The following is a 26,099-nucleotide window of genomic DNA, read 5'->3' as shown; positions in this document are numbered from 1 at the left end:
TGGTCAAAAGCTATTATTTCAACAGAGTGGGCAGTCTGTGATCAAAAGCAAGGGAGAAAACTGTGGCCAAAAGCAGGGGAGAAAACTGGCAGGGTGGAGAGTTAATGCCAGACATGGCAGCTATTTTTTTTAAACAATTTAATTCTAAACTGTGATTAACTATTATAGGTGGATATTGTTATGTATCACCCAGGATTCACAAAAATGTAATAAAAATACTCTTCCTGCACAGGTTGCCATGGAAACAACTCAAAATGGCTGACAAACAAAAAAATTTAAAGCTCTATAATTACAAAACTATTACAGGCACTTCAGATTTTCTTCTTCTTTTTTTTTCTTTAAAAAAAAAAAAAATATTATGACCTTTATTCACTTTCTATGTCTGTATAGCATTATATCTAAAATATTGAATTTTTCAACATGACAACAACAAAATGATACAGAACAGAAAGCGCCTTTTTTTTTCCTTTTCTTTTAATGTCAGGCCAGTGTGTTGGAATGCCAAGGTGGTTTAAACGGGTGGTCACCTGGATACATTCAATACTGCTGGGGCAGGATTAAAATGGTGGGGATGGTGCATGGTGGCAATTTGATCTTTTTTGAAGAATGTTTTTAGTTTTCTTTTTCCTGAATGGTTTTTCTTACTCCTTTACACATTCCACAATTGACAGGCCTTTGATCACAAAAGCAGTCTCAGGTTACTTGTTTACTGGGGTCAAAACACCAGTGACTGCAGAGTTCAAGAAGACGTTGGACTGGCACAACAATTCAAAGTACAGGTGCCAAGCAGTATAAGGCATCAGAACTTGAACCACAATGGAGATGATTCAGTATTGTCAGAAGTACTTTTTGCACTGGCAGTATTTACGAACTGCACCACGTCCCTTCATTCTATCACGGACGTTGAAGGTAATCGTAACAAACCCATGAATCTTTATATGAATCACATTTAGCCATAATGAACCACAATGTTAATATACTGTGTAACTGACATTGGCAAGACAACAACCAAAGCCATTATATGTTCATCACCGGTGCCAAAGGTATCAGATTTTTTTTTTTTTTTTTTTTCACAGAATGTCAAATATACACACAGGTAAGAAGCACAAGTCTTTCTTTAAATTGTATGTGTGCTCTCACAGTGAAGGCGTGGCCTCTGAAAGTTCACGATTGAGTTCATGGCACAGTGACCCCTGACCCAGTGACCCCTGACCCGTTCCTGAAAGTGGAAAGCTTTTTCAGACATTGTGGCGTTTTGATTCCAAAGTTAAATCATCACCACCTAAAAAAAACAACAAAAAAACATTAGATACCACGAGTTTTGGATAACAAGGAGACATTTTTTTCTTCAACCTAGACCCCTGTGCCTTAAACGTGAGTGCAAGCTCGGTGAATATATATATATTTTTAAACAACGAAACAACAAGCCATAATTCTCTGGTTCACAGCATAGCATGAACTAAAAAACACACAGTACCAATGAAGAATAAAATGGGATAAACTGGTGTTAGGTTATAAACTGATCAGAGGTCACCACATGTGAACAAAAAGTTTCAATAACAGTGCCAACTGCTGACTCTATATGCCTTTGCAAGCAGAGATAGTCATAACCAGTCAGCAAAACACAGAAACCAAACTGCAAAACCTACAATTTAGTGTTTAAATTCAAGGTAAGTAGTTCAAGTAAGCACTGTTGCAAACTGTTTCACTTAAAGCAGACATCACTGAGGCAGAAGCAGCAATGATGAAACAGCTGATTTATTTTGGCCTTCAGTGGAACAGCAAAGTTGTGCTGCAACCTTCAAGTTGAATGCCAACAGGTCAAACGAGTTCAAATTTCATTGCTGGTTGATTACATGTGAAAAAGTGCACGGTGTCACTGTTCCTGCCACAATGAACCTGCTTCAGTGATGAGTGCATCCACATGCACATGAAATTTTGACATAAAGTACATCATTAAAAGCATAGAAATGAATTACTGAATTCATAAAATAACTTGATTTTGTGCTTGTCATGTTTCATCCCAGTCAAGTATGTACTGAAGAAAAATGCATTTCACTTCATGGACTTGTACTCCCAAGCCCTGCTGAAAAGCCCAGGAAGTCTGTTGCAGCTGCTGCTTGTTTGCACGCCCAGAAAGAGTTCAGCTCAGTGTCCAGTTTGCAGAGTTTGTCAGGATACAGGCCACCAAGTTGATGTCAACACCCATGGAAATGTGCTGAATAGGCCCCATTGCTCTGGACCAACTTATAACTGACAGAGCACTTACCAGGCACCACTGAACACCATCAAAATGATTCAGAAGCAGTACAGGGTCTCCTCCAATATGTGGACTCCTGACGACCTATACACTGATAGTTCCCTGTGGACTGCGGACTGGAACTGGGACTGGGACGGATGAACCAGGGTGCAGTTGTTTTATGGGGTAATCAGAATGAGCAGCATGAGTAATGCCATTGAAATGATTCAGATAATGGGGCAGCAAAAAAGAAAAAGAACATGAACCGGCAACAAAAAGAAAAGAAAATAACATAAACTGACATTTAGTGGCCTGAACAGTGGCCTGAACAGTGTGATCAGAACATGAACAGCTGCATTACATGCCTTGTATGTGGAAGAAATGATCAGACAGCCTTCCACATGAACAACTAGGTCCCAATAGCCCCTCCTGACCAACAGGCTGACTTCAGTTTCTCACTCCTGACCATGGTGTTAGCTGCAGTTCATGCAACTGCAGAAGACATCACATAATCAACAGTTGGGTTGGTCATGTGATTTCTCAAACATTGTGACAGACATGAAACATCTGGTCCTTGTTCCAAAAGATAACACATACATCAGTACTGAATATGATCACAATAATGATAATTAGAAGAAGAAGAAGAAAATATATCATAGAAATCTATATTAAAAAAAACTCACGTGAGAAGAAATCGGTCACGAGAGCTCCGATCAAACATGGGATGGTCATCTTCACTGATGAGCTCACGAGTTTCCGACATTCCCAACTCGCCATGCAGAATGATACTGATCTGGGAAAGGAGAGAAAAAAACAAGAATTTTTTAAAAAGTTTCTGCCACCCTGATGGATTTATAATCAATATAACATTTTACATAAAAAACAAAGAGAAAAAAAAAAACATTATCAAAAATAATATTGAAACAGTAATAACAATATAAAAAAAAAATTATGAATGTAATTATTCGGCGCTGAATCTTGTGCAGAGACAAACCAACAGATATTCACATGAAAGCATAACTCTGAATCAGATGGATGAAAGATAAAACTGCACTCTAAAACATCATCCAGCCTACCTTGGCAGTGTTGGGTGCACTCTGCCGAAGCCCTGTATCCAGGACGACTTCGTAGATCTGGGAGTCGGTGATGTTGTTGTCACTCAAGCACACCAGGCCGCCCTTACGGCGGTCGTGGGAGTCTGCCCGACAGGCGATGACCAGCAGTATGACATAGATCACCATCACCATGCTCACCAGAATCACCACTGATGGGTTCTCGTGAAGTCTGAGTAAGAAGGGAAGGGAACATTGAACAATCATACAGAAGAAGAGGAATATGAATTGTATGTTTTGTGTTCATGATAAAACCTTTATGCTGTAAAGCAGAACAAGAGGAATAAGAACTGTCTTTTGTTCGAAATAAAACCTGTATGCCAAACTATGAACTGTTGTATGCCAAACTATGAACTGTTCTATGTAGACATTAACTTGACACAGCACCGTTGGCATGTCAAGGTTAATAACACTGATTCAGAAAATGTATGAACCTTCCCTCTCAGTCTCAGTACAAGGAAGTGTTGCTCAGTGTAAGGAAATGCAGTCATATATGTGAAAATTTAGAGAGTGAGACAAAACTAGCATTATATGCAGTTGTGTTGAAAGCAGGTGAAGAAAAAAGCCCAATATTTTAGCTTGAAACCTTCTTTTCAGAGTTTCATGTACAATGAATCCCTCACACAAATGCCTCAAACCGAAATACTGAATACACAGTGTGCATGCATGCATGCAGTGTGTGTGTGTGTGTGTGTGTGTGTGTGTGTGTGTGTGCGTTTGTGTGTGAGTGTGTGTGTGTGTGTGTGTGTGTGTTTGTATGTGTCTGTCTGTGTGTGTCTGTGTCTGTGTGTGCTGAAATATTTCATGATAGCATTTGTGGGTGGCTGGCTGTGACAGGAAGTGTGTGTATGTATGTGTGAGAGAGAGGGTGTATCAAACAACATGACAGTGGTGGAAATTAACATTGCACTACCCGAGTCGCTGACCATAACATACTTTGTGGCTCCACTAACAGGCACTCTAGCTATTGACACACACTGTCTACTCCCATACCTGCATGTTATGTCACTGACAGGCTACTGTCCTTAACTAATAACAACCCCTATATTCTACTCCCACACCCTTTCCATGCATTCTTTGTCCATACCCATCCTCCTATCCCCCCTCTCCCCTCAACTCCTCACTCCTGCCCCCCCACCCCCACCCCACCCCCTATCTCTACACCCCCTCCACCTCTCATCCCTTCCCCTTCATTAAAAAAATGTTTAAACTTCCTACCTTCCAACAGAAACTCCCCCCAAACCCCTGCCGTCCATCCCACCAAAAGCCAGGACTTACCCAAAGAAGTTCTCAATATCTGTGAAGCTCAGGTCGTTAGGGACCAGTTCAAAGTGACTCCCAAACGTCGTCAGATGGTCACACCTGTGGAAAAGAAAATGTCTGACTTAAAACCCCTGTGGTGCCAAGCCAGCTGTTCTGAAACCAAAAGTTTTCCGCAAGTGCCAGCCGAGCCCTTCAAACTTCTGTTCCAGTCCAAGCTGAACAAACAAGCTAGCATCTTTCAGCTTGCACCTTCATCATTACTGAAGCAATGCTCTCACTTTTTTCACTTTTTTTCTCTTTTTTTGTTTTTGTTTTGTTGTTACTTATTTATTTATTTATTATTATTTTATTTTATTTTTAATTTTATTTTATTTTTGTTATTTTTTATTGTATTTATTTCATTTTATTTTATTTTATTTTATTTTTTCTCCCAAGGCTTGACTAAGCGCGTTGGGTTACGCTGCTGGCCAGGCATCTGCTTGGCAGAAGTGGTGTAGCATATATGGATTTGACCGAATGCAGTGATGCCTCCTTGAGCTACTCATACTGATACTGTTGTTGTTGTTTTGTACAATGCAGAGATATCTGATAGCATGTTCTCCAACAAAATTTCACTACTAAACATTTCGACACATAGCAACACATTTCAACACATAGCTAGGAGAAAGGAATGCATTAAATGCATGAATGAAAACAAAAAAAAATATATACCCCCATCCCACCCCCACATCCCATAATAAAAAAGAAAAAGAAAAAACAAGTACATCAAGCACTAAAATATAAAAAGGGACGTTTCCTATAACCCTATTCTATAAATAGAATATAAAAACAAAATATATATCAAAAAAAGATTGAGGCAAGGCCAGTTTCAGACTTTAATTGTGCAAGTATGCTTATACATACTCTCTCCCTCTCTCTCTCTCTCTCTCTCTAACACACACACACACTTACACACACAAACACACACAAACACACACACACACACACACACACATACACACACAAACATACTCACACTCACACACACAAACACACACACACACACACACACACACACACACAAAAGAACCACACACACCCACACTCCCACCTACACGCACAACACACACCAAAGACCAAACACACCCCCCTGACTGACTGACTGACTGACCTGCAGTAAGCGGTGGTGGTGGTGGTCTGAGGCGTGACCTGGCAGCCTCGCTCGCTCCACAAGGCCTTGGTGGCGTCCCAGAACAGGCAGGAACCGAACCAGGCGCTGAGCGTGTAGTTCCTCGTGGCCACCTCCGTTAGCCGGCGGCGGCCAGAGTTTAGAGAGGTCTCCACCAGACCAAGGTAGTACGTCCCGGCTCCTGGGTGAGAGGTCATGAATCATGTGAAAGGTCATGCATGAATCATGTTAAAGGTCACGCATGAATCGTGTGAGAGGTAAAGCTTATGTGAGAGGTCATGTTGAGTCGTCCTGTGAGAGGTCAAGCTCATGTGAAAGCTCACGAATGAATAATAGATGTCAAAGGTCATGCTTACGTGAAGCTTACGTGAAGTTCATGTGAGAGGTCACGCTCATATAAAACATCATGCGCATGAATCATGTGAAAGGTCACGCTTATGTGAGAGGTCATGTTCAGGTGAAAGGGCATGCACGAATCATGTGAAAAGTCACACTGATGTGAGAGGTCATGTGAGAGGTCACACTCTTGTGAAAGGTAACGCATGAATCATGCGAAAGGTCACGCTGATGTGAGAGGTCATGTGAGAGGTCATGCTCATGTGAAAGGTCACACATGAATCATGTGAAAGGTCAGACTTTTATGTGAGAGGTTATGTGAGAGGTCATTCTCGTGTGAAAGATCACGCATGAATCAAGTGAAAGGTAATGTTTTTGTGAGAGGTCATGTGAGTGCTCATGCTCATGTGAAAGGTATTGCTCATGTCGGCGATCACGCTCATTTTACATATATGAAAATGTAACTGTTAGTTACAACTGAATTTAATTATCTGTTACAGGTCAAAACATGAATGCCGACTGTAAACTAAGAACTGATGTTCTGAGATAACTTACTTAAAATCATTCTGGATCTGTGATCTTCCTTGATTCACTCCAAATTTCATACTAGTACTAACACAAAAACCAGCACACAGAAGGCAGTGTTAAATCAGCAAAATGTGTACTGCTGGAAATGCTCAAATGCTCAACAGTGCAGGAACAAAATAATTAAGAAAACTCACAAATCACAGTAGGTACAGAAAGAAAACAGTAACAAGGACATCTGAAATATGAAAACACAATATGTCAATTAAAAAAAGGGAAAAAAAAAAAAAAAGGTTCTACAAGAAATAACATTATTCAAGATTTTTGGGGGGTGGTTTGGTGGTTGTTTTATTTTATTATCTTTTTCTTGGGGTTGGGGGGTGTATGCTGCGGAGGGGGATGGGGGGGGGGGGGGGGGGAAGATATACCTTCATTATTCCAAGAAGCTAAATCACATCACGTTCCCTCCCATTTCAAGTGCACCCTTGGAGTAGAAAAGGGCCAGAGGAAAAGAAAAAAGCAGAAAAAAAAGAAGAAAAAAAAAGGGGGGGCTTCTTCCAACATCAAATCTACAGCAACTTCTGCATGAAAGGCAAACTCCACATTTCTATACCACGTCCCGGGTATCTCAACTCACCATTCACACATTCTTTCATCTTATTCTAAGAGAAGAAGAGAGAAGACTGAAAAAGCGACTGGGATGGATGCAGAAGGGAAGGGGGGGGGGGGAGCTAGCTGCGAGATTAAATCTATGCAACTTCAGCGTGAAAGGCAAACTCCCCCCCCCCCCCCCCCCCCCAATTCCCCCTTACGCCCCTGCCATCCTGACCCTCAAGGTTTCTACGGCTACAGAATCAATATCCCCCACTCACCACGCAGCAGTTCTTTCGTCTTGTTAGGGGAGAGAAAGATACGGAGCTGGTTCTCGTCTCGGGCGAAGTCTTGCCGGTACAGGTTGTCCAGAGGGTGAGGGGGCCAGTGCTGACTGCAAGTAATTCGACAAGCACGGGTGTAACCACCACAATACAGTGAAAAGGGATGTACAACTTCAAGAGGTCCATATCAACGGGGGAGGGGTTTTCATGAAAGAAGTTTGAAGAATAAAAGAAAAATAAACAAACAAAATTAATAAAAAAAAATTTAAAAAAGGAGGAGGAAGACACAAAGAAACAAGAGAGGCAAGGCCTTCAAGACTCACTTGTGATACACTTAAAAAAAAAAAAAATTTTAAAAAATCCAAGCTTTTTATGTATTGTGTATAATTTCAAAATGTAATGTTTAAGATGAGAAAGATCAGTTTAAAGCGAATTAAGTCCCCTAGCATTAATTACAGAGTAATTTCTCTTTTTAACTATCTGCACCAAAACGTTTGCAAAAAAAAAAAAAAAAAACTTCCATGCTTAGCAAAAGAAGTTCCTGTTTGAACAAAAAATGATAATAATGACTGCTCTTGTTGTTGGGTCAGAATATCAGATCAAAGTGCCAAGTTTAGACAATACAAAAAATATAAATATAACAGTAAATGCAGTTTGCATATAATTAGGCTTCATTTTTTTTTTTTTTTTTTTTTTTTGTGCCCATCCCAGAGGTGCAATATTGTTTTAAACAAGATGACTGGAAAGAACTGAATTATTCCTATTTTTATGCCTAATTTGGTGTCAACTGACAAAAGTATTTGCAGAGAAAATGTCAATGTTAAAGTTTACCACGGACACACACACACAGACAAACGAACACCGGGTTAAAACATAGACTCACTTTGTTTACACAAGTGAGTCAAAAATGCTGACTGCTGGTAATTCGACAGGCAGGGGTCACCATCACAAGGCAGTGAAGTGGAAGTAAGTACAACTACAGAGTTCTGTGTCAGTTTTAGGTTATAGGTTGTTGTTTTTTATATATAAGGATCTTGAAGAGGAAAAAAAAAAAAAGAAGAAAAAATCAAAAAGAAGAAAGACTCCAAGAAAAAAAAATCTATGAAGGAATGGATGCATGAATGAATAAACAAGGGAAAAGAAGATTAAAAGAAATAACGAATAAAGGAATTTCAACTCAAAGGAGATAAACAGAAACAAAAAAAAAGGAAGGAAAGCAGGAAAGAAAGAAAGACGCAGACACAAAACATGAGGACAATATTAAAAGGTATATGTACCACACACACACACACACAAATGCACAAACACACACACACACACACACACACACACACAAATGCACACACACACACACACACACACACACACACACACACACACACACACACACAAATGCACACACACACACCACAAACAGCATCAAGAAATATTACCCATAAGAACCACACACACACACACACCAAACCTGCAAGACCATGAACAGATCATCACCAATCATTGTCCATCCATCCATCCATCCCTCTGAAGGCTGAAGAGGCAGGCAGGAAGCCGACACACCTGAAACTTTGCTCACCTTGCTTTCTCACAGGTTTGAGCACAAGTTTCAGGCACATCCGCCTCTCGCCGAATCACACACTGCTGCGATGATGATGATGATGATGATGATGTGTCACTGCTGATCTTACTGACCCCTCCCTCCTTCCCTCACGTTGTTAACCCTTTCACTGCCAAACTCGCATTTATGCAGCAGCTAGGTAGAGGACCCCTGTCACTGAAGGGTGACCAGATCATGCTATACTTAGACACCATATTCTCTGTGTTTATAGCACAAGGGAATTTTGCACTCTAAATTGACTGGCGGTGAAAGGGTTAAAAACATGCACACTCCCTAACAACCTCTGACACTCCAACTCTCTCACTTCTTTTGAATCTGGCCTCAGAAACATACTCCCTGACGACCTCTGAGAATCAGACTCCCTCCCCTCTTTTGATATGGCCTCAGAAACAGACTCCCTGACAACCTCTGACACTCTGACCCCCTCGCCTCAGAAACAGACTCCCTGGCCTGATCTTTGACACTCAGACTCCCTCAGCCTCACCTCTTTTGAATCTGGCCACAGAAACAGAAACTCTGTGACAATCTCTGGAAATCAGACCTTCTCGCCTCTTTGGAATCTGGCCTCAGAAACATACTCCCTGACAACTTCCCACACTCAGACTCCCTTGGCTTGGCCTCTTTGGAATCTGGCCTCAGAAACAGACTCCCTGACAACCGCTGACACTCAGATTCCCTCAGCCTCTCCTCTTTGGAATCTGGCCTCAGAAACAGACTCCCTGACAACCGCTGACACTCAGATTCCCTCAGCCTCTCCTCTTTGGAATCTGGCCTCAGAAACAGACTCCCTGACAACCGCTGACACTCAGATTCCCTCAGCCTCTCCTCTTTGGAATCTGGCCTCAGAAACTTACTCCCTGACAACCTCTGACACTCAGATTCCCTCAGTCTCTCCTCTTTGGAATCTGGCCTCAGAAACAGACTCCCTGACAACCGCTGACACTCAGACTCCCTCAGCCTCTCCTCTTTGGAATCTGGCCTCAGAAACAGACTCCCTGACAACCGCTGACACTCAGACTCCCTCAGCCTCTCCTCTTTGGAATCTGGCCTCAGAAACAGACTCCCTGACAACCGCTGACACTCATGATTCCCTCAGCCTCTCCTCTTTGGAATCTGGCCTCAGAAACATACTCCCTGACAACCTCTGACACTCAGACTCCCTCAGCCTCTCCTCTTTGGAATCTGGCCTCAGAAACATACTCCCTGACAACCGCTGACACTCAGACTCCCTCAGCCTCTCCTCTTTGGAATCTGGCCTCAGAAACAGACTCCCTGACAACCGCTGACACTCAGACTCCCTTCAGTTTCACCTCTTTGGAATGTGGCCTCACATACTCCTTGACAACCTTTGAGAATCGGACTTCTTCACCTCTTTTGAATCTGGCCTCAGAAACATCATACTACCTGAAAATGCATGTATGCATGCATGTATGTACATATGCATGGGTATATGTATGTATGTGTATCTGTACATGTGTAGATATATAGTTAAACATTCCAGTGTGTCTATGTGAAATACTGATGTAATATCTGTTGTAGAATATTCTGTGCATTACAAAATATATAATGCACTCAGTGCAGTTTTCTGGGGATTTTTATTCCCTAAACAAGTTTCCTTTTCTATTCTTTTTTTCTTTTTCTTTTTTTTTAATTAAAAAAAAAAAATCTTTTTTTTTTAAGCTTCTGGTTTTTTGCCTGTCTCTCAACTGCCAGTTCCACCTCCTTCATCACCTCATCCATATCCTTCTCCCCCTCACACACACATCAACATGGCTTCCTTTGCTGATGTTTCTTTTTATATATATATAAAAAAAAAAGAGATTGAAAAATAAATTTAATGAAAGAATATGAAAAAAAAGAAGAAAGGATTCTTTTTCAGGGCTCTTGCCAAACACAAAAAGAATTAATGGGAAAATCTCCCAAAGTCTGTTCCAGTAATTGAACCTGGTGATAAATGCTTAAACAGATGCTGCAAGGGATTCTCTCTCTCTCTCTCTCTCTCTCTCTTTCTTTTTTTTCTTTTTTTTTTTCTTTCTTAATTTTTTTTCTCGCCTTTAGTGTAGTATCTACTTTCCCTTTCACAGGCAGTTTATGCCAACTATAATATATACTTCTCTCTCCTTTTAAAATGTTCGTAAAACACACTCTTGTCTCCACCACATAAATGTTCGTAAAACACACTCTTGTCTCCACCATATACACAATATTTCTCTTTTTCTCTCTCTCCCTCTCATGCACACCCCCAGTCCCCTGGTTTTGAATTGTGGTCCATGGCCAAAGTTCATTAAAACATTTTCGTTCGTTCTCTCTCTCCCGGTTCCCCCCCTCTCTCTCTCTCTCTTCGTGCTCACCTGTCAACACACAAGTGATGATGAAGCATCAGATGTCTGACCGAAACTTTCTCTGTCTCTCTCTCTCTCTATCTGATTGCCTGTCTTTAACCCATCCCCTTCCCATTCTCCTCAACCCTCTCAAGGGACTACCGACCGACTCCTATCGCATTCCCCATGCACACACACACACACACATGCGCCTGAAACTGCTCAACTTGTATTAACCAACAGGCTTGAAGCACACGCTTCAGGTTCCTCTGCAATGTGTGTGTGTGTGTGTGTGTGTGTGTGTGTGTGTGCTGGTACACGCAAGTGTCATCAATGTGCTACTGTCTGACTGTCATCAATGTTCTACTGTCTGACTGTCTCACTTTTTTTTTTTTTTTTTTTTTTTAAATTAAACCTTGTATCTGGACTGTCTTCTGTCTCTCTGTGCCATCCTCCACAGCCTTGTTTCTTATTTTGTGTGTTTTGTGGGGGTTTTGTAGGGGGTGGAGGTGAGAGAGAGAAAGGAGTGTGTGCATGCGTGCGTGTGTGTGTGTGTTTGTATTGACTCATGTTACAATGTATCTAGATGAACTATGACAATATGGATATTCTGTCTATACAATGGTAACCTCTCAGTAGAAGCAACTCCCCCTCCCACCACACCCTCACCCCCACACAAAATAAATACTACATTTCTAAAAGGAAAAAACATCTACAATAAAACACATTAATCTCCCATCTCTTTCTCTTTCCCTCCCTTCTCTCTATTTTCCCTATACCCACCTCCACCCTCCCTCTCCTCCAGCAGATACCCCCCACCCCACCCCCCTCTCTCTCCCCAACCCTCGTTACATTCAATCTGAATGCTGTTCTTTCTTCTTCTTCTTGGGTTTTTTTGTTTTTTTGTTGTTGTTTTTTTCTTAAAGACAGGGTGGATGTCGGTGAGAGGTGGGAAGGGTTGGGGTGGGTGGTGGGGGGGGGGATGGTGGAGAAAGGTGCAGGGAGGGAGGAGGGGAGAGATTTACAAAATGATTCTTTTGTCCATCTTGTTGTTTAACAAGCAATGGAAAGATCCTTCGTCACAAGGGGACGCGTGTTCGTTCCAACAGCTCCATCCAGCATCTGAAGGGCTCATTACAAGGAACAAACCAGTCCTTCATCCATTTCCTGTCCTATTCTTCTCCTCACTTCTTCCCTCCCCCCATCTCTCTTTCCCACAGTTATTCATGTCCCCCTATCTCAGTCCTTGTTCAATTTTTGTCCCCCACCCCACCCCCCACCCCACCCTTGAAACCCCCTCAGCCCCTCCTCCTCCCCTCGTCTTCCTGACTCTCTCTCTCCCTCCCGCCTCCCCTCTCCCTTTGGACACTTGCTCCTTTATTGTATGGTTACTTTTGTATTGTATTGTATTGTATTGTATTGCATTGTGCTGTATTGTATTGTATTGCATTGTGCTGTACTGCATTGTATTGCATTGTATTGTACTGTGTTGTATTGTATTGTATTGAAAAACTCTTTGTCATGACTGATTTCTCAATGTGAAAATCTGGCTGCTCTCTCCAGGTAGAGTGCATAGCTGCAGTGCAGCACCACCCTTCTCTATATCTCTCTCTATTTCTCTCTCTCCCTCTCCCTCTCTCTCTCTCTCCTATTTCCTGCCTTCAATTGTATTTGTTTTCCTATCAAAAAGGATTTTTTTTTTTCTACAGAACTTTACCAGGGACAAAGTCTGTGTCACCTTGGTTTCCCTTTCATGTTGGCCAAGTGCAAGCTTCACACAATACCCCTGTTTACCATCTCAATGAAATGACTCGCGTCCAGACCACCACTCGAGGTCTAACGCAGGGGAGAGAATAAAACACTGGTGCATCATAGGATTCGATCCCATGCGCTCAGATTCTCTCACATCCAAAACCAACAACGTGTTAACCAGTAAGCCATCACACATCTGGTATGGGATTCGATTGATCCCATGAACTCAGATTCTCCCCCTTCCTAGGTTCATTGTTCAAAGTTCAAAATCATTTCATCCGAGAAATCCGAACTGGGGTATATGGAAACACAAGGAAAAAACAGGCCCACATCCTCCAGACGTGCAATCGCACAATGAAGAAGAGGAGAAAAAAAAAGGGAAAAACGAAGAAGAAAAGTAAAAGAAAAAAAAAAGAGTGAAAAACGAGAAGGTAAAAACGTCACACGAAATGCACAATCGAGTGCACACCACTGCACGATCATGACAACATCAAGAATTCCACCATATGAAAAAAAAAACAAAACCCAAAATACAAAAAAACATCATGGAACCAAGGAAATAAAACCCTGCAGAACACATCATGCACACACACACACAAATAAACAATCATCAATTCAATATGTGGGAAAAATAAAGAGAAAAAACAACAACAAAAATACAAAATGTGTAACCACCAGGCCACCAACTGCACTGTGCCCCCTCACCTGATGACGGCTGTGACAGGGAAGGACTGGCTGCCGGCAGGTATGGGTGCCAGACTGACCAGAAGCGTCAGGTACTGATCCTCCTGGGCCTCGGAGATGTTGAACCGGTGGATGTTCATGAACGTCTTGGACAGCTCGCACTCCCAGTCAGACTCCACCTGTTGTGTGGCACCGCCACCACCACCACCACAAGGGGGGGTTTGGGGGAGGGGACATGCTGTGGTGTATTTTTCTTTGATGATTAAAAAATTTTTTAAAAAAGGAAAAAAAAAAAGAAAGAAAGAATCAAAGAAAGAAAGAAACAAAGGAAGAAAGAAAGACAGACAGACAGAAAGAAAGGCAGACAAAAAGAAAGAAAGAAAAAAAAGTATAGAGGAAATCACCTGGCCTTGAAGTACATGGAATCTTGCAAGTTGTATTTATTTGGGATGTTTTTTGTTTGGCTTTTATGATTTAAAAAAAAGTCTTATTTTACTGTTTGTGTTTATTCCATTATTTTAAAGTATTAGATTTGTAAAGTGCTTAGAGCTTGTTTCAAGTTGTGTTAAAGCACGATATAAAATTTAGTATAAAAGTATAATTAATTCTTCTTCTGCTTTGTTCGGGGGTTACAACTCCCACTTTCATTCGTATGTAACGAGTGGGCTTTTACATGTATGACCATTTAGACCCCGCCATGTAGGGAGCCATACTCTGTTTTCGGAGGTGTGCATGCTGGGTACATGTTCTTGTTGCCATAACTCACTGAACGCTGACATGGATTACAGGATCTTTAATGTGCATATTTGAGCTTCTGCTTGCATATACACATGAAGGGGGTTCAGGCACAAGCAGGTCTGCACATAAATTATGTTGATGTTGGAGATCAGAAAAAAATCTCCGCCCTTTACCCACCAGGCGCAGTTACCGAAATTTGAACCCAGGACCCTCAGACTGAAAGTCCAACGCTTTAAACGCTCGGCTATTGCGCCCGACACTATAATTACAATTATCATTACTATCATTACCTGAATACATTTATCATTATCATGGTTATTGCCATTATCATGACTAGTATTCGCCAATAAAGAGTTAAAGGCTACAAGACAAGAAACACACCCTGTTTCCTTGATTATAAATCATGGGACAACCCCTGATTTTATGAGGACTTCACTCAAAGACAGTTCAAGCTCAGTGACAAACAGATGGAGAGCTAGACCAAACCCAATAATAGGTCAAAATCAACAAACTAACACACACACATGGAACCATGTGTTGCATTCTCTTGAAGTTTTGCCTTAACTGTCTGCATAGTCTTCAATTTCACATCTTTCAAATCTTAAGTGATATCAGACAGATAAAAATGAATTAAAAAAAAAAAAACAAAAAAAAACCCCAAAGGCAAGGGGTTTTGTGGTTGCAGGAGGGATGGGAAGCGATGGAACTGGGACAAGAGGTGAAGCAAGACGGGAAGGGTGGTTAAGGAAAATACATGAGTGTGAGTGCATGTGTGCGTGTGTGTGTGTGTGTGTGTGTGTGTGAGTGTGTGAATGCATGTGTGTGTGCATGTGTTGTGTGTGTGTGTGTGTGTGAGTGTGAGTGTGTGAATGCATGTGTGTGTGCATGTGTTCATGCAAAAAGAGAGCGGCAGAGACAGATTGAGAGAGAGAGGTGGGGGGAGAAGGAGGCACGAGAAAAAGAGAGAGGAAGGATTAAGTTATGCATCTGCATGTGCCGAGTGTATGAAAGACATGCATTTGAGACAAAGAGGTAGAGACAGACAGACAAAAAGACAGACAAAGAGAGAGAAAGAGGGAGAGTGAAAGAGCCAGAGAGAGAGAGAGAGAACTGGGGGGGCGGGGGAGCGAGAGAATGTGTTTGTGTGTGTAGGGGGTGCATATACATACTAGTGTGGGTGCATGCACGAGGCAATACACATGCACTCGTGCACACCCTCCCCCCAAACCACACACACTTACACCCCCCCCCCCCTCCCATACTTTCATTCCTCCGACAGTCCCTCCCCACTCCATCCACCCCATTCCTCCCCACTCTCCCTCTTTCTCACCACCACTAACCCCCCCCCCCCCCCACCCCCAACAGCCCATAGATCAGGCCAGCCTTCCAAAGTCACCTTCAGCCTGTTCCATGAGCCAATCAATTCCTGCTCCCATGTCCTTGCCGCCGCGCCGCGCTTGTCCTTGCCATCTGCCCCCCCCCCCCCCCCCCCCCCCCACCCCACCCCCGCCTCCCCTCCTGTCTGTCCGTCCGTCAGTCTGTCTCTCTGTCTGTTGTCGAGACCTGTCTATCAGCTTTTTCTTACATCCTTTCCTCCCCCACCCACCCTTATCCCCATCTCTCTCTCTACTTTTTATTTTCTTCTTAACTTTCCCCATTCTGCTTTCTTTCTCATCCTACAAGTACAGCCTTAAACGTTCAGCTTCATCCTCCCCCCCCCCCCGCCCCCCCCCCCTCCCACACACACACTCACCCTCTACCTCACCCTAATCACACTCCCTCTCCTCGATCCATCCCTCCCCCTCCGCATCACCCCCCCCCCTCCCCTCCCGCCCCCCCCTCCCTTCGCCATCGCCATACCCTTCTCCCCGTTCCCTGCTCTGCTGTCAGCGGCGGGCATGTATAGGTTCGACCCGTGTTTGAAGTGCGTGCGAGTGGGAGTGAAAGAAGACTCGCCAAACATTTACGTGATTGATATGAGAGTTTCTTCTTACTAACATTAGAAAGCAGGTATTATATGTTCAGTGGTAATGACTTTAGCTTACATACATACATACATACAACAACAACTAAGTCTGATACTCGTAACAGTTACAGTAGCACAGCATCAGCAACAGCAGCAGTATAGTAGTAGTAGTAGTAGAAGTAGTAGTACTTATGACAGCATAAGCAGAAACAGAAATACTGTATACTCGCAGCAGTAGAAATGATGCCTTTTGGCACTTGCTCCACTTTCTCTTGGAGAACAAAGATATCATAGCAGGACCTTGATGTATTTCAAATATTAACATATTCGCTAATATTCATACACGATAAATCAGTCAGTGGGATGCTAAAGTGGGACATTACCCTATATCTATATCTAATATATATATCTTGAGAGAAACAGAAATGGGGAAATAGATATATATATATGGGGAGGGGGGGGGGGCAGAAAGAAAAGAGAATCGAATCAACACGGGATCCAAATTTCCTTCCAGTTCACACAAACTCTCTCCGATGGAGAAGAGAATGAGAGTGAGAGAGAAAGGAGCGCTCACAGCACAGTCGACCGATAAGAACACGACTCCCGGAGGTACTGAGCGATTCAGATTTCAATCAAGCTTAAACCGACAACTGATCAGTTCGCCAATCTCCTCGCCCAATGCTCTAAAAGAAACCCCGGGACAAAAAAGCTGCGCGCTCACGCTTCGCTCTGTCCACTTCTCAAGTTCGTCAATGTCCTCCCCTCCTCTCCCCCCACCCCCCCACCCCCTCCCGCTCAGCCGAGCTAGACGATGAGCAAACATCCCAGTGAATAGAGATGAGTTCCGAGCCGAGCGACCTGTGGAATTATGTCCTGATGGCCTTAGGAAACGAGAGAGATACTGTGTGGAAGTCCTACTGATGGTGCATGAAACGCAAAGGGTGAAACGCTTCTCAAAGAATCAATATTGTTTGTTGGGTTTGGTGGTGGGTGAGGTGGGGAAGCATTATACCTTCAATCAATATGGAACACGGAACAGGATAAGGGATACTGGACATGGGATCTTTGGTGCAGAACGTGGATAAAGGGCCAAACATACATGAAGAATAAAGGACACAACAGTTCATACAGGTATGAATAAGAATAAAGAACAAACAAACAAAAAACAAAAACAAAAAACAAGAGAGGCAAGGCCTTCAAGACTCACTTGTGATACACTAAAAAAAAAGAAAAAAAAAAGAAAAAGCTTTTTAGGTATTGAGTATAATTTCAAAATGTAATGTTTAAGATGAGAAAGAGCAGTTTAAAGCAAATTAAGTCCCCTAGCATTAATTACAGAGTAATTTCCCTTTTTTACTATATGCACCAAAACGTTTGCAAATAAATAAAACTTCCATGCTTAGCAAAAGAAGTTCCTGTTTGAACAAAAAATGATAATAATGACTGCTCTTGTTGTTGGGTCGAATATCAGATCAAAGTACCAAGTTTAGACAATACAAAAAATATAAATATAACAGTAAATGCAGTTTGCATATAATTAGGCTTCATTTTTTTTGTGCCCATCCCAGAGGTGCAATATTGTTTTAAACAAGATGACTGGAAAGAACTGAATTTTTCCTATTTTTATGCCTAATTTGGTGTCAACTCACAAAGTATTTGCAGAGAAAATGTCAATGTTAAAGTTTACCACGGACACACACACACACATACAACCGAACACTGGGTTAAAACATAGACTCACTTTGTTTACACAAGTGAGTCAAAAAAGGAGAGAGAGAGAGGAATATATAAGACCCAACAAAAATGGACAGAATAAGAAACTGGGCCATGGGGGTCGAACACCACAGTTAGCAGCACCACAGCTTAATTCTCAGCATCGAAGAACTGTGAATCACTTTCGGATTCATGCAAGCGCCTTTCATGTGTTTTCTTCTTTTTTTTCTTTTTTTTTCCTTTTTTTTTTATTCATGATGGCTAACAAATCCACACCCCATTTTCCATGGTGGTATAAATTTTCAAGCTCTATCTAACACCCTGATTGCTGACAGGATTTACAGAATCTTCTCCTTACTTGTTTGTATTTTCACCTGCACATTAATTTGTATAACACTGAAATAAGGGAAAGGAACAAAGAAAAAAAGGCACTCAGAGAAAACGACATTAAATCAATCCAACCCTACTCTTTCAAAGCACAAATAGTAAGTCTGTATATCTGCTGACGTGGTTTAAAAAAAAAAATCCAATTCATATTTAACCCATACGGCAGTGCTGATTCAAAGCGCAAACATGGACTGGGTAGTCCATGTTTAACCCATACGGCAGTGCTGATTCAAAACGCAGACTGTCTGGATGGAAGATGTCCATATCTCTCTGACCACTCAACAGTCGAAGCCCCATCGCACGCCTGGACCGAAAGCGGAAGTAAGGGGGTGGGGGGAAGTGATCGCTTTTACACGAGACTGTCGAGGAATGGAAGACTGATAGCATTTTGCACGGGACGCATGTCTGTTGGGGTGTGTAGTGTTTGCACTGTTAGAAATCCGCACTGACAAGTTAATGGAGTTTGGAAAGTTCGAGACATTGTCCACGGATTAATAATACACATGTGGTGTTGACTGAGCGATCGAGTGAGAGGAACACGGGAAAAAAAAAAAGGAGAGAGGGGGAGGTGTGTGTGTGTGTGTGTGTGTGTGTGTGTGTGTGTGTGTGTGTGTGTGTGTGTGTGTGTGTGCGCGCGCGCCCGCGCGGTGGCCAAGAAAGTAAGTAATCAATCAATTTATGAATCAATATCTTTAAAATCTTAAAAAGAAAAAAAAAGAATTTATTTTTATTTAAATCGGAGATTTGCTGAATGAGGAAGTTTGAGTGGAAAAAGGAAGATCATTTCAGTTACTGAAGCTTAGGCAAGTTTAGCCGAATGGCACAGCATGTTTTCATTAACAATGATAATGTGCAAATATATATATATATATATATATATATATATATCGGTTACTCTGCGGCTCTTTATTTAATTAATAATCCACGAGGCATGAAATGAATAAGTACAGGAGTAGGAAATATAACGTCAAAGATACTAACTTGCTAAAGAAAATTATAAAAGACAACATTCTTACAAAAAAAAGTCGTGTACCATAAATTAATACACACCCATCCACACTCGCCACCTCACTTCCTCCTCCCCACACATAAGCTACACACACCAACTCTCTCTCTCTCTCTCTCTCTCTCTCTAACACGCACACACACACACACACACTCATAAAACACACTCATAGTAACACACATTGCTCCTTCTTTACACACACGTACACATACACACACACCTCCCTCTTTACACACACACACACACACACACACACACACACACACACAAACACACACACACACACACACACACATACCGATGAAGTAAGAGGGATGATGAACTCCACGTTGTTGTCTTTTTCCAGTTTCTCCACGGCGAGGTGCCGTTCTCCATTGCAGGAGAACATGTCAAGAGAGACAACCTCTGACTGGATCTGCGTGACACGGTAGTTAACGGAGCAACCATCATCAAAATGTCATGCATTTACACATAACATCTGTTTGCATTTCATCCAGGCCGCTTTATCGGCGCTACATATGCTTTTGCTTAGCGTCATGGATTTTCCAAAAGTCTACGCTAAACCCATTATATATATAGACGGAGGGATATTTCTTAAAGCTGAGCAAACTTAGCCCTGAAAGATCACACATGAATGCAATCCACCCTTACAGATCTTTAGCAACCCACATTGATAGGATGGAACAGACAAGACAGATATATATATATATATATATATATAGAGAGAGAGAGAGAGAGAGAGAGAGAGAGAGATATCCAAAACAAATACACACAGAGAAAAAAAAACGTTTTTTTTTTTTTCAACAAGGCTGGCAAAGCACTTAGTGATTCGCTTTTCCTGGGGAGAGAGCAGACCAAATTCCACTACAAGAAATTTGTTACCACAAAAAAATAATGCAATACAATAAAAAACCAACACATTTCGAACAAATACGAACCAAACACAATTTCAATGCAAATTACAATATAGCAGACAAACCAACCAATACAATTCAAACACCAATACATAACCAAACACAATTCCACATGTAGTATGAGGCTTCTGTTCAAACGTGTGCGTGTGTGTGTTAGTTCTTGTATTGATAAGCCTAACCTAAATTCTACTGTATCTGTGTTGATTTTCGATGTATGTTTGTACCTTTTTATATACTGACCCCCCCCCCCCCCCCCCATCCCCCCCTCTCCCAATCCCCAATATTCCTTATGACCCAGGTACACTCAGTAATAAAGACATATTCTATTCTCAATAACAACACACACCTCCTTTTCATCCTAATAACAATTATTGGGAGAGAAAAAACAAAACAAAACAAACAAACAAACAAACAAAAACAAAACACCTCACCTCGACGTTGTGCGAAGGGACCTCCTCCTTGTAGACGAAGGGGTTTTGCCGGAAGGAAAAGGCCAGAGCTTGGAAGCACTGAACACCCCGGTCAGCAGGGAGGACAACTGCTCCGCTCCCCCGTGCCCCCACCATGCTCCCTTCCTCTTTGAGGGGCGCGCGGTGCAGTTGGACCTCCTCCTCCTCCTCCACTTCCGCCACTGCCCCAGCAACCCCAGCTCCCGCACCTGCCCCCCACGACGACGACGACGACGACGACTGCTCCCTGAGGATGGTGGTCATGTCGTGGGGGAGGTGGAAGGTGGTGTGGCTGATGCGGAGGGAGGAGGGGGAGTGGGCGGGGTAGTGGGAGGCCGTCACCGTGAAGAAGGGCGTGCGGTGGTGGAGGGGCAGCTCCCCGAGTGAGTGGTCCTGGAGCGCCAGCTGGCCGCACAGAAGAAGGGTGTGAGTGTGGGTGTGGGTGTGTGTGGGTGTGGGTGTGGGATTAGTAAAAACAAACAAACAAACAAAAAAAGAAACCTGATTCGCATAACCAATTCCAAAACAAAACACCCACACATCCCCCAGACACATACTCTCCAAAAAACCCTGACCTCCTCACCCCTATCACCCCCGCCCTCACGCCCCCTCACCCCCAACACACATTCACACATGTAACCCAACCCAAACAAATACCAATACAAACTTCAATAAGTTAAAACACATATACTACGCAACACACACACACACACACACACACACACAACAACAACAATAAAAACAACAACAACAACAACACCAACAACAACAACACTACTCACTGTCAGCATGTTATGGACCACGCGTTGTCAGAGTGCTGGGTCCATTATAAACCGCTTACACAGCAGAAGCAGCAACAACAGCAACAACAACTACACACACAACAACAACAATAACAACATATACACACAGAAAAACAACAAGAACAACTACCACACACACACACACACACACACACACACACACACAACAACAACAACCACAATAACACATACACACACAACAACAACAACAACACACACACCACCACCACCACCAACAGCAGCAGCAGCAACAACAGCAACCACACACACAACAACAACAATAACAACAACACCAACACCAATCAACACGTTGTGCACCACAGGAAGAGCTTGGCGTCCACAGCACCACCACCACCACCACCAACAACAACAACAACACCAACACCACACACTCACACACACACACACACACACACACACACACACACACACTCCCCTACCACACCACCACCACAAAACCACCCCCTACACTACCACCACCACCAACAGCAACAACACTCACAGTGAGCATGTTGTGCACCACGTCCACGGAGCGCTGGGTCCACAGGAAGCGCTTGGCGTCCACGTCGTCAATGTCGCTCATCAGCGGGCTGTGCGTGGCCGCCTCCAGCAGGTTGGACACCGTCAGCAGCGTGGCCCTCAGCACGTCCCGCGTCAGCGGGGTCCGCCACGCGCTCACCAGCTGCTTGGACCGATTGCTGATCTTCTCCAGCAGAATGACGCCCAGGGCAAACGTCTGGCCGTTGATCTGTTTAACAGATCGTTCATTCGTTCGTTGGTTTTCGTGGGCTTGTGTGTGTGTGTGTGTGTGTGTGTGTGTGGTGTGTGGTTTTTTTTCTTTCTTTCTTGTTGTTGAACAGCCAGCTAGCCAGCTAACCAGCCAGCCAACGCAATACAAGAAGAATCCGCACACAATATTCTTTCATTCGTTCGTTCGTTCGTTGGTTTCTTGTTGTATATTCAGCCAGCCAGCCAGCCAGCCAGCCAACGAAACACAAGACGAATCCGCACACAGTATGAAAGTGTGATGGCTTGGGTGGGTGGTGTGGTGGTATTGGTGGTGGTGGTGGATGTGGATGGTTGGTGTGGTGTCTTGTTTCTTGCCTTTCCCTCATCTCCCTCTCAGCTTTTCCACCCTCCCCTCCTCCACCCCTTGATGATTAGCCTATCGCAGACTGAGGTTGCCGAGAGAGTGGGAGGGGGTGAGAGGAAAAAGTGAGAGAGAGGGGGAGAGAGAGAGGGGATGGGGTATATTTTCTACTAATCTGAGTTTTGTAGCTGCCTGCAGAGGTCTCACTAGTAAAGCAAAGTATAGGTTACTAAAAAAAAAATGTTTTTGGTTACTGAAATGAAAAGTCCAAATGACCTAATGTATTGGGAAACAGATTCATATGAACTCTGCAATCACTTGTGTTCACTACTGATTAATGTTGCTAGAAATGAGTACCGATCGACTGCCATAAAAATCGTAGAAAATGCTGTATGACTTAGGATGGGGAAAAAAACTGGGTGACAAATGTAGGAAACTGTACAAGTTTACTTGGGTTTGGGTATGTTGGGATTTTCAAGATCTAAGTTTGGATGATGTATTTTTATAAACTTCGGCACAGCACGATCGATTATAGATGGCAGAACTTAGAAAATCGAATTCAATCTAGTGAAAGGTTTGGTTTGTACAAAGATTCGGTCTCTACTCATTCAGTGAAAGGGTATCTTTTGTTTAATAAGGATAAACATTTCAGCGTCATTTCGTCGGGAGATACAGTTGATATATCGGAAATAAACACTCACAGGTACCATTTAAAATGTACACAGTTCTTACCTCTTATGTCCATTATGTAAAGAATCTGTTGAAGATGAAGTTCATTTTGTTTTGAAATGTCCCGTTTTGTGTGATCATCGTTAAAGAAGAAATATCCCAAAGAAATATACATATCCCTATTATTTCATCTCATTTGCTGATGACATCTACGGATGATGGATTTATACGTATTCAGGCGTTATATTTATATAAATATCTTCACTTAAGAATTATATCATGACAGCTACAGTTTTGGTGACATTTTAATGTTCTCGCCCTTGTTCATATGAGGCTATGGCCTTGATGAATAAACAATCTGAATCTGAATCTCTCTCTCAACCTACAAACATGTTGACTATTCATCGCTTCAAAATTGTTGTCTGGTGTTCCCCTTGCTGGTGCAAACAGTCCATACCAACTCATTCTCTTGTTACGCTGTGAAGTTGCTGAGTAAGCATCGGGACAGATCACACTCTATCTTCCGCACGAAGGCCAGCTTCCTTCGTCGAGTCACAAACTGTGAAAATGTGGATTTGCGTCCTCAAGGGAGATGATAGCCCGACTGACCAACACCACACAAACCAGCCGCAATAATGGGCAGTGGTTGGGGCAGCTATTGGAGTGGAGTGAAGGGGGTGGGGTAAGGGTGAAGGGTGGGGGGAGGTGGGGTGATGAGGCGCAGGGGGAGGGGAGGGGGGGGAGGGTTAAGAAAAGTTCACCCATACAAAATCACAAAGTATTCTTCATAAACCACACACAACACTTAACTTTCTTATTTCTCTCACCCCCCCCCCCCCCCCCCCCCCATGGCATGCAAACAAAAACAAACAAAAAAATCCAACCCAGGCTATAATAAATCGGAAACACTTCTTTTCAAACCCCTTCACATCTTTTTTTTTTTCTGCGTGGAAACCTTATATATATATATATATATATATATATATATATATATATATATATATATATATATATATATAGGGGGGGGGGGGGGGGGGCGGAAACAACTACAACAAAACTACCACCACCACTCCACAATTGCAGGAATCTGACATTCCATTCAAAGGGGACCTCACAATTTGCAAATTATCCTTGATAACTGCAGTGGAGCCACGTCATGCACTTAGCTCATTCCACGCAATTAAGCAGTCCGAATAGGGCCCCCACAGCGGAACGAATTTCTGTCAAAACATTTAATGAGGGGGGTCCCCCCCCCCCCCCCCCCCCCAGCAACTTGGCAAAGAAGACAGCGGGCAAGTATTGATCACGGCAAACTGATTCAAACGGCTGATGATTTTGAGAGACCCGCGACTGCCCATTTTCCGTTGCACTCTTTTGAAACCGTTGATTATACATATTATACCTCCAGAAGCAAATGGAAAAGGAAAGACGTGAAAGTTTCTTGGAAACGAAGTCTCTCTCTCTCTCTCTCTCTCTCTCTCTCTGAAATAAAAATTCGTTTCAATCTTTTTTTTCCTATCTGTTCTTGCACTGCCAAGATGATGTGAGGAACTTCAGACTTCATACAACACGTATATATATATATATATATTCATGTACGCGCGCGCACACACACACAGCACACAAACACACACAAACACTCATTCACAGAGAGAGAGAGAGACAGAGAGAGAGAGCTATGCATGTGAGCACACAATATTACTTACATGCCTTTAAACACCCAACCAAGTTGCTACCCTCTCTGTCTCTCTCTCTGTCTGTGTGTGTGTGTGTGTTTGTGTGTGTGTACACGTGTGTGTGTGTGTGTGTGTGTGTGTGTGTGTGTTCGTTGGTTGGTGAACTGTGTTTGGTACTTGTGGATATCTGTGTAAATGTGTATAAGGGTTGATGGCCTTCACAATTATAACATTGTCACTATCGTCATCTCTCTCTCTCTCTCTCTTTCTCCTGCAGCACAACAATAAGTTTCTCTGTCATCATGATCCTCTCTCTCTCTCTCTCTCTCTCTCTCTCTCTCTCTCTCTCTCTCGCTCTCCTAAATCTCTCACCTCGTCCCCCCCACACACACACGACCCCTCTCTCTCTCTCTCTCAGCATGTTTCTCCACATCAAAGTGGGTGATCCCCTCTTTGGGCACACGTCATAACGGCGATGGGAAGAGAATCGATCTGGCTTCTGCTGACCGGAGGACCCCATCAAATCCAGATTACATGGCAGGGAGTCCCTGCACTTTTCTGGCACCCAACTGGCTGTGGCGAAAAACGTATGGTGCGTGCGTCAATGGCCGGGAAAACAGAAAGAAAAGAAGAAGAAAAATGAAGAAAAAAGAAAAAGAAAAAAAAAAAGAAAAAAAAAAGTGAAATATCTTGGATTTTCACTGCGCGTGATAAGAGCTCTCGAATTATGGTAATAATGACAACAGTAATAATGGTAACAGCAACGACAACAACAACAACAATAATAGTAATATTAAT

The 26,099-nt window shown here is 42.8% G+C and overlaps 1 protein-coding gene across 2 annotated transcripts in view; it reads right to left on the bottom strand.

Annotated features, from left to right (window-relative positions):
* LOC143293662 (polycystin-1-like protein 1) overlaps window positions 1–26,099 on the bottom strand; it is a 233,326-nt gene that overhangs the window by 34,101 nt on the left and 173,126 nt on the right. For both annotated transcript variants that reach the window (XM_076604790.1, XM_076604791.1), the window contains exons 32-40: window positions 22,369–22,614; window positions 21,046–21,468; window positions 19,999–20,115; window positions 13,912–14,069; window positions 7,516–7,628; window positions 5,765–5,963; window positions 4,630–4,713; window positions 3,316–3,523; window positions 2,923–3,032 (exon numbers count right to left, since the gene is read on the bottom strand). In XM_076604790.1, coding sequence (XP_076460905.1) covers window positions 2,923–3,032; window positions 3,316–3,523; window positions 4,630–4,713; window positions 5,765–5,963; window positions 7,516–7,628; window positions 13,912–14,069; window positions 19,999–20,115; window positions 21,046–21,468; window positions 22,369–22,614 — 1,658 coding nt within the window. The remainder of the gene's footprint in view (window positions 1–2,922; window positions 3,033–3,315; window positions 3,524–4,629; window positions 4,714–5,764; window positions 5,964–7,515; window positions 7,629–13,911; window positions 14,070–19,998; window positions 20,116–21,045; window positions 21,469–22,368; window positions 22,615–26,099) is intronic.

This window comes from Babylonia areolata, chromosome 19 (genome assembly GCF_041734735.1).
Source record: "Babylonia areolata isolate BAREFJ2019XMU chromosome 19, ASM4173473v1, whole genome shotgun sequence".
NCBI classification, from domain to species: Eukaryota; Metazoa; Mollusca; class Gastropoda; order Neogastropoda; family Buccinidae; genus Babylonia; species Babylonia areolata.
This window is presented reverse-complemented; position numbering and strand designations above follow the sequence as displayed.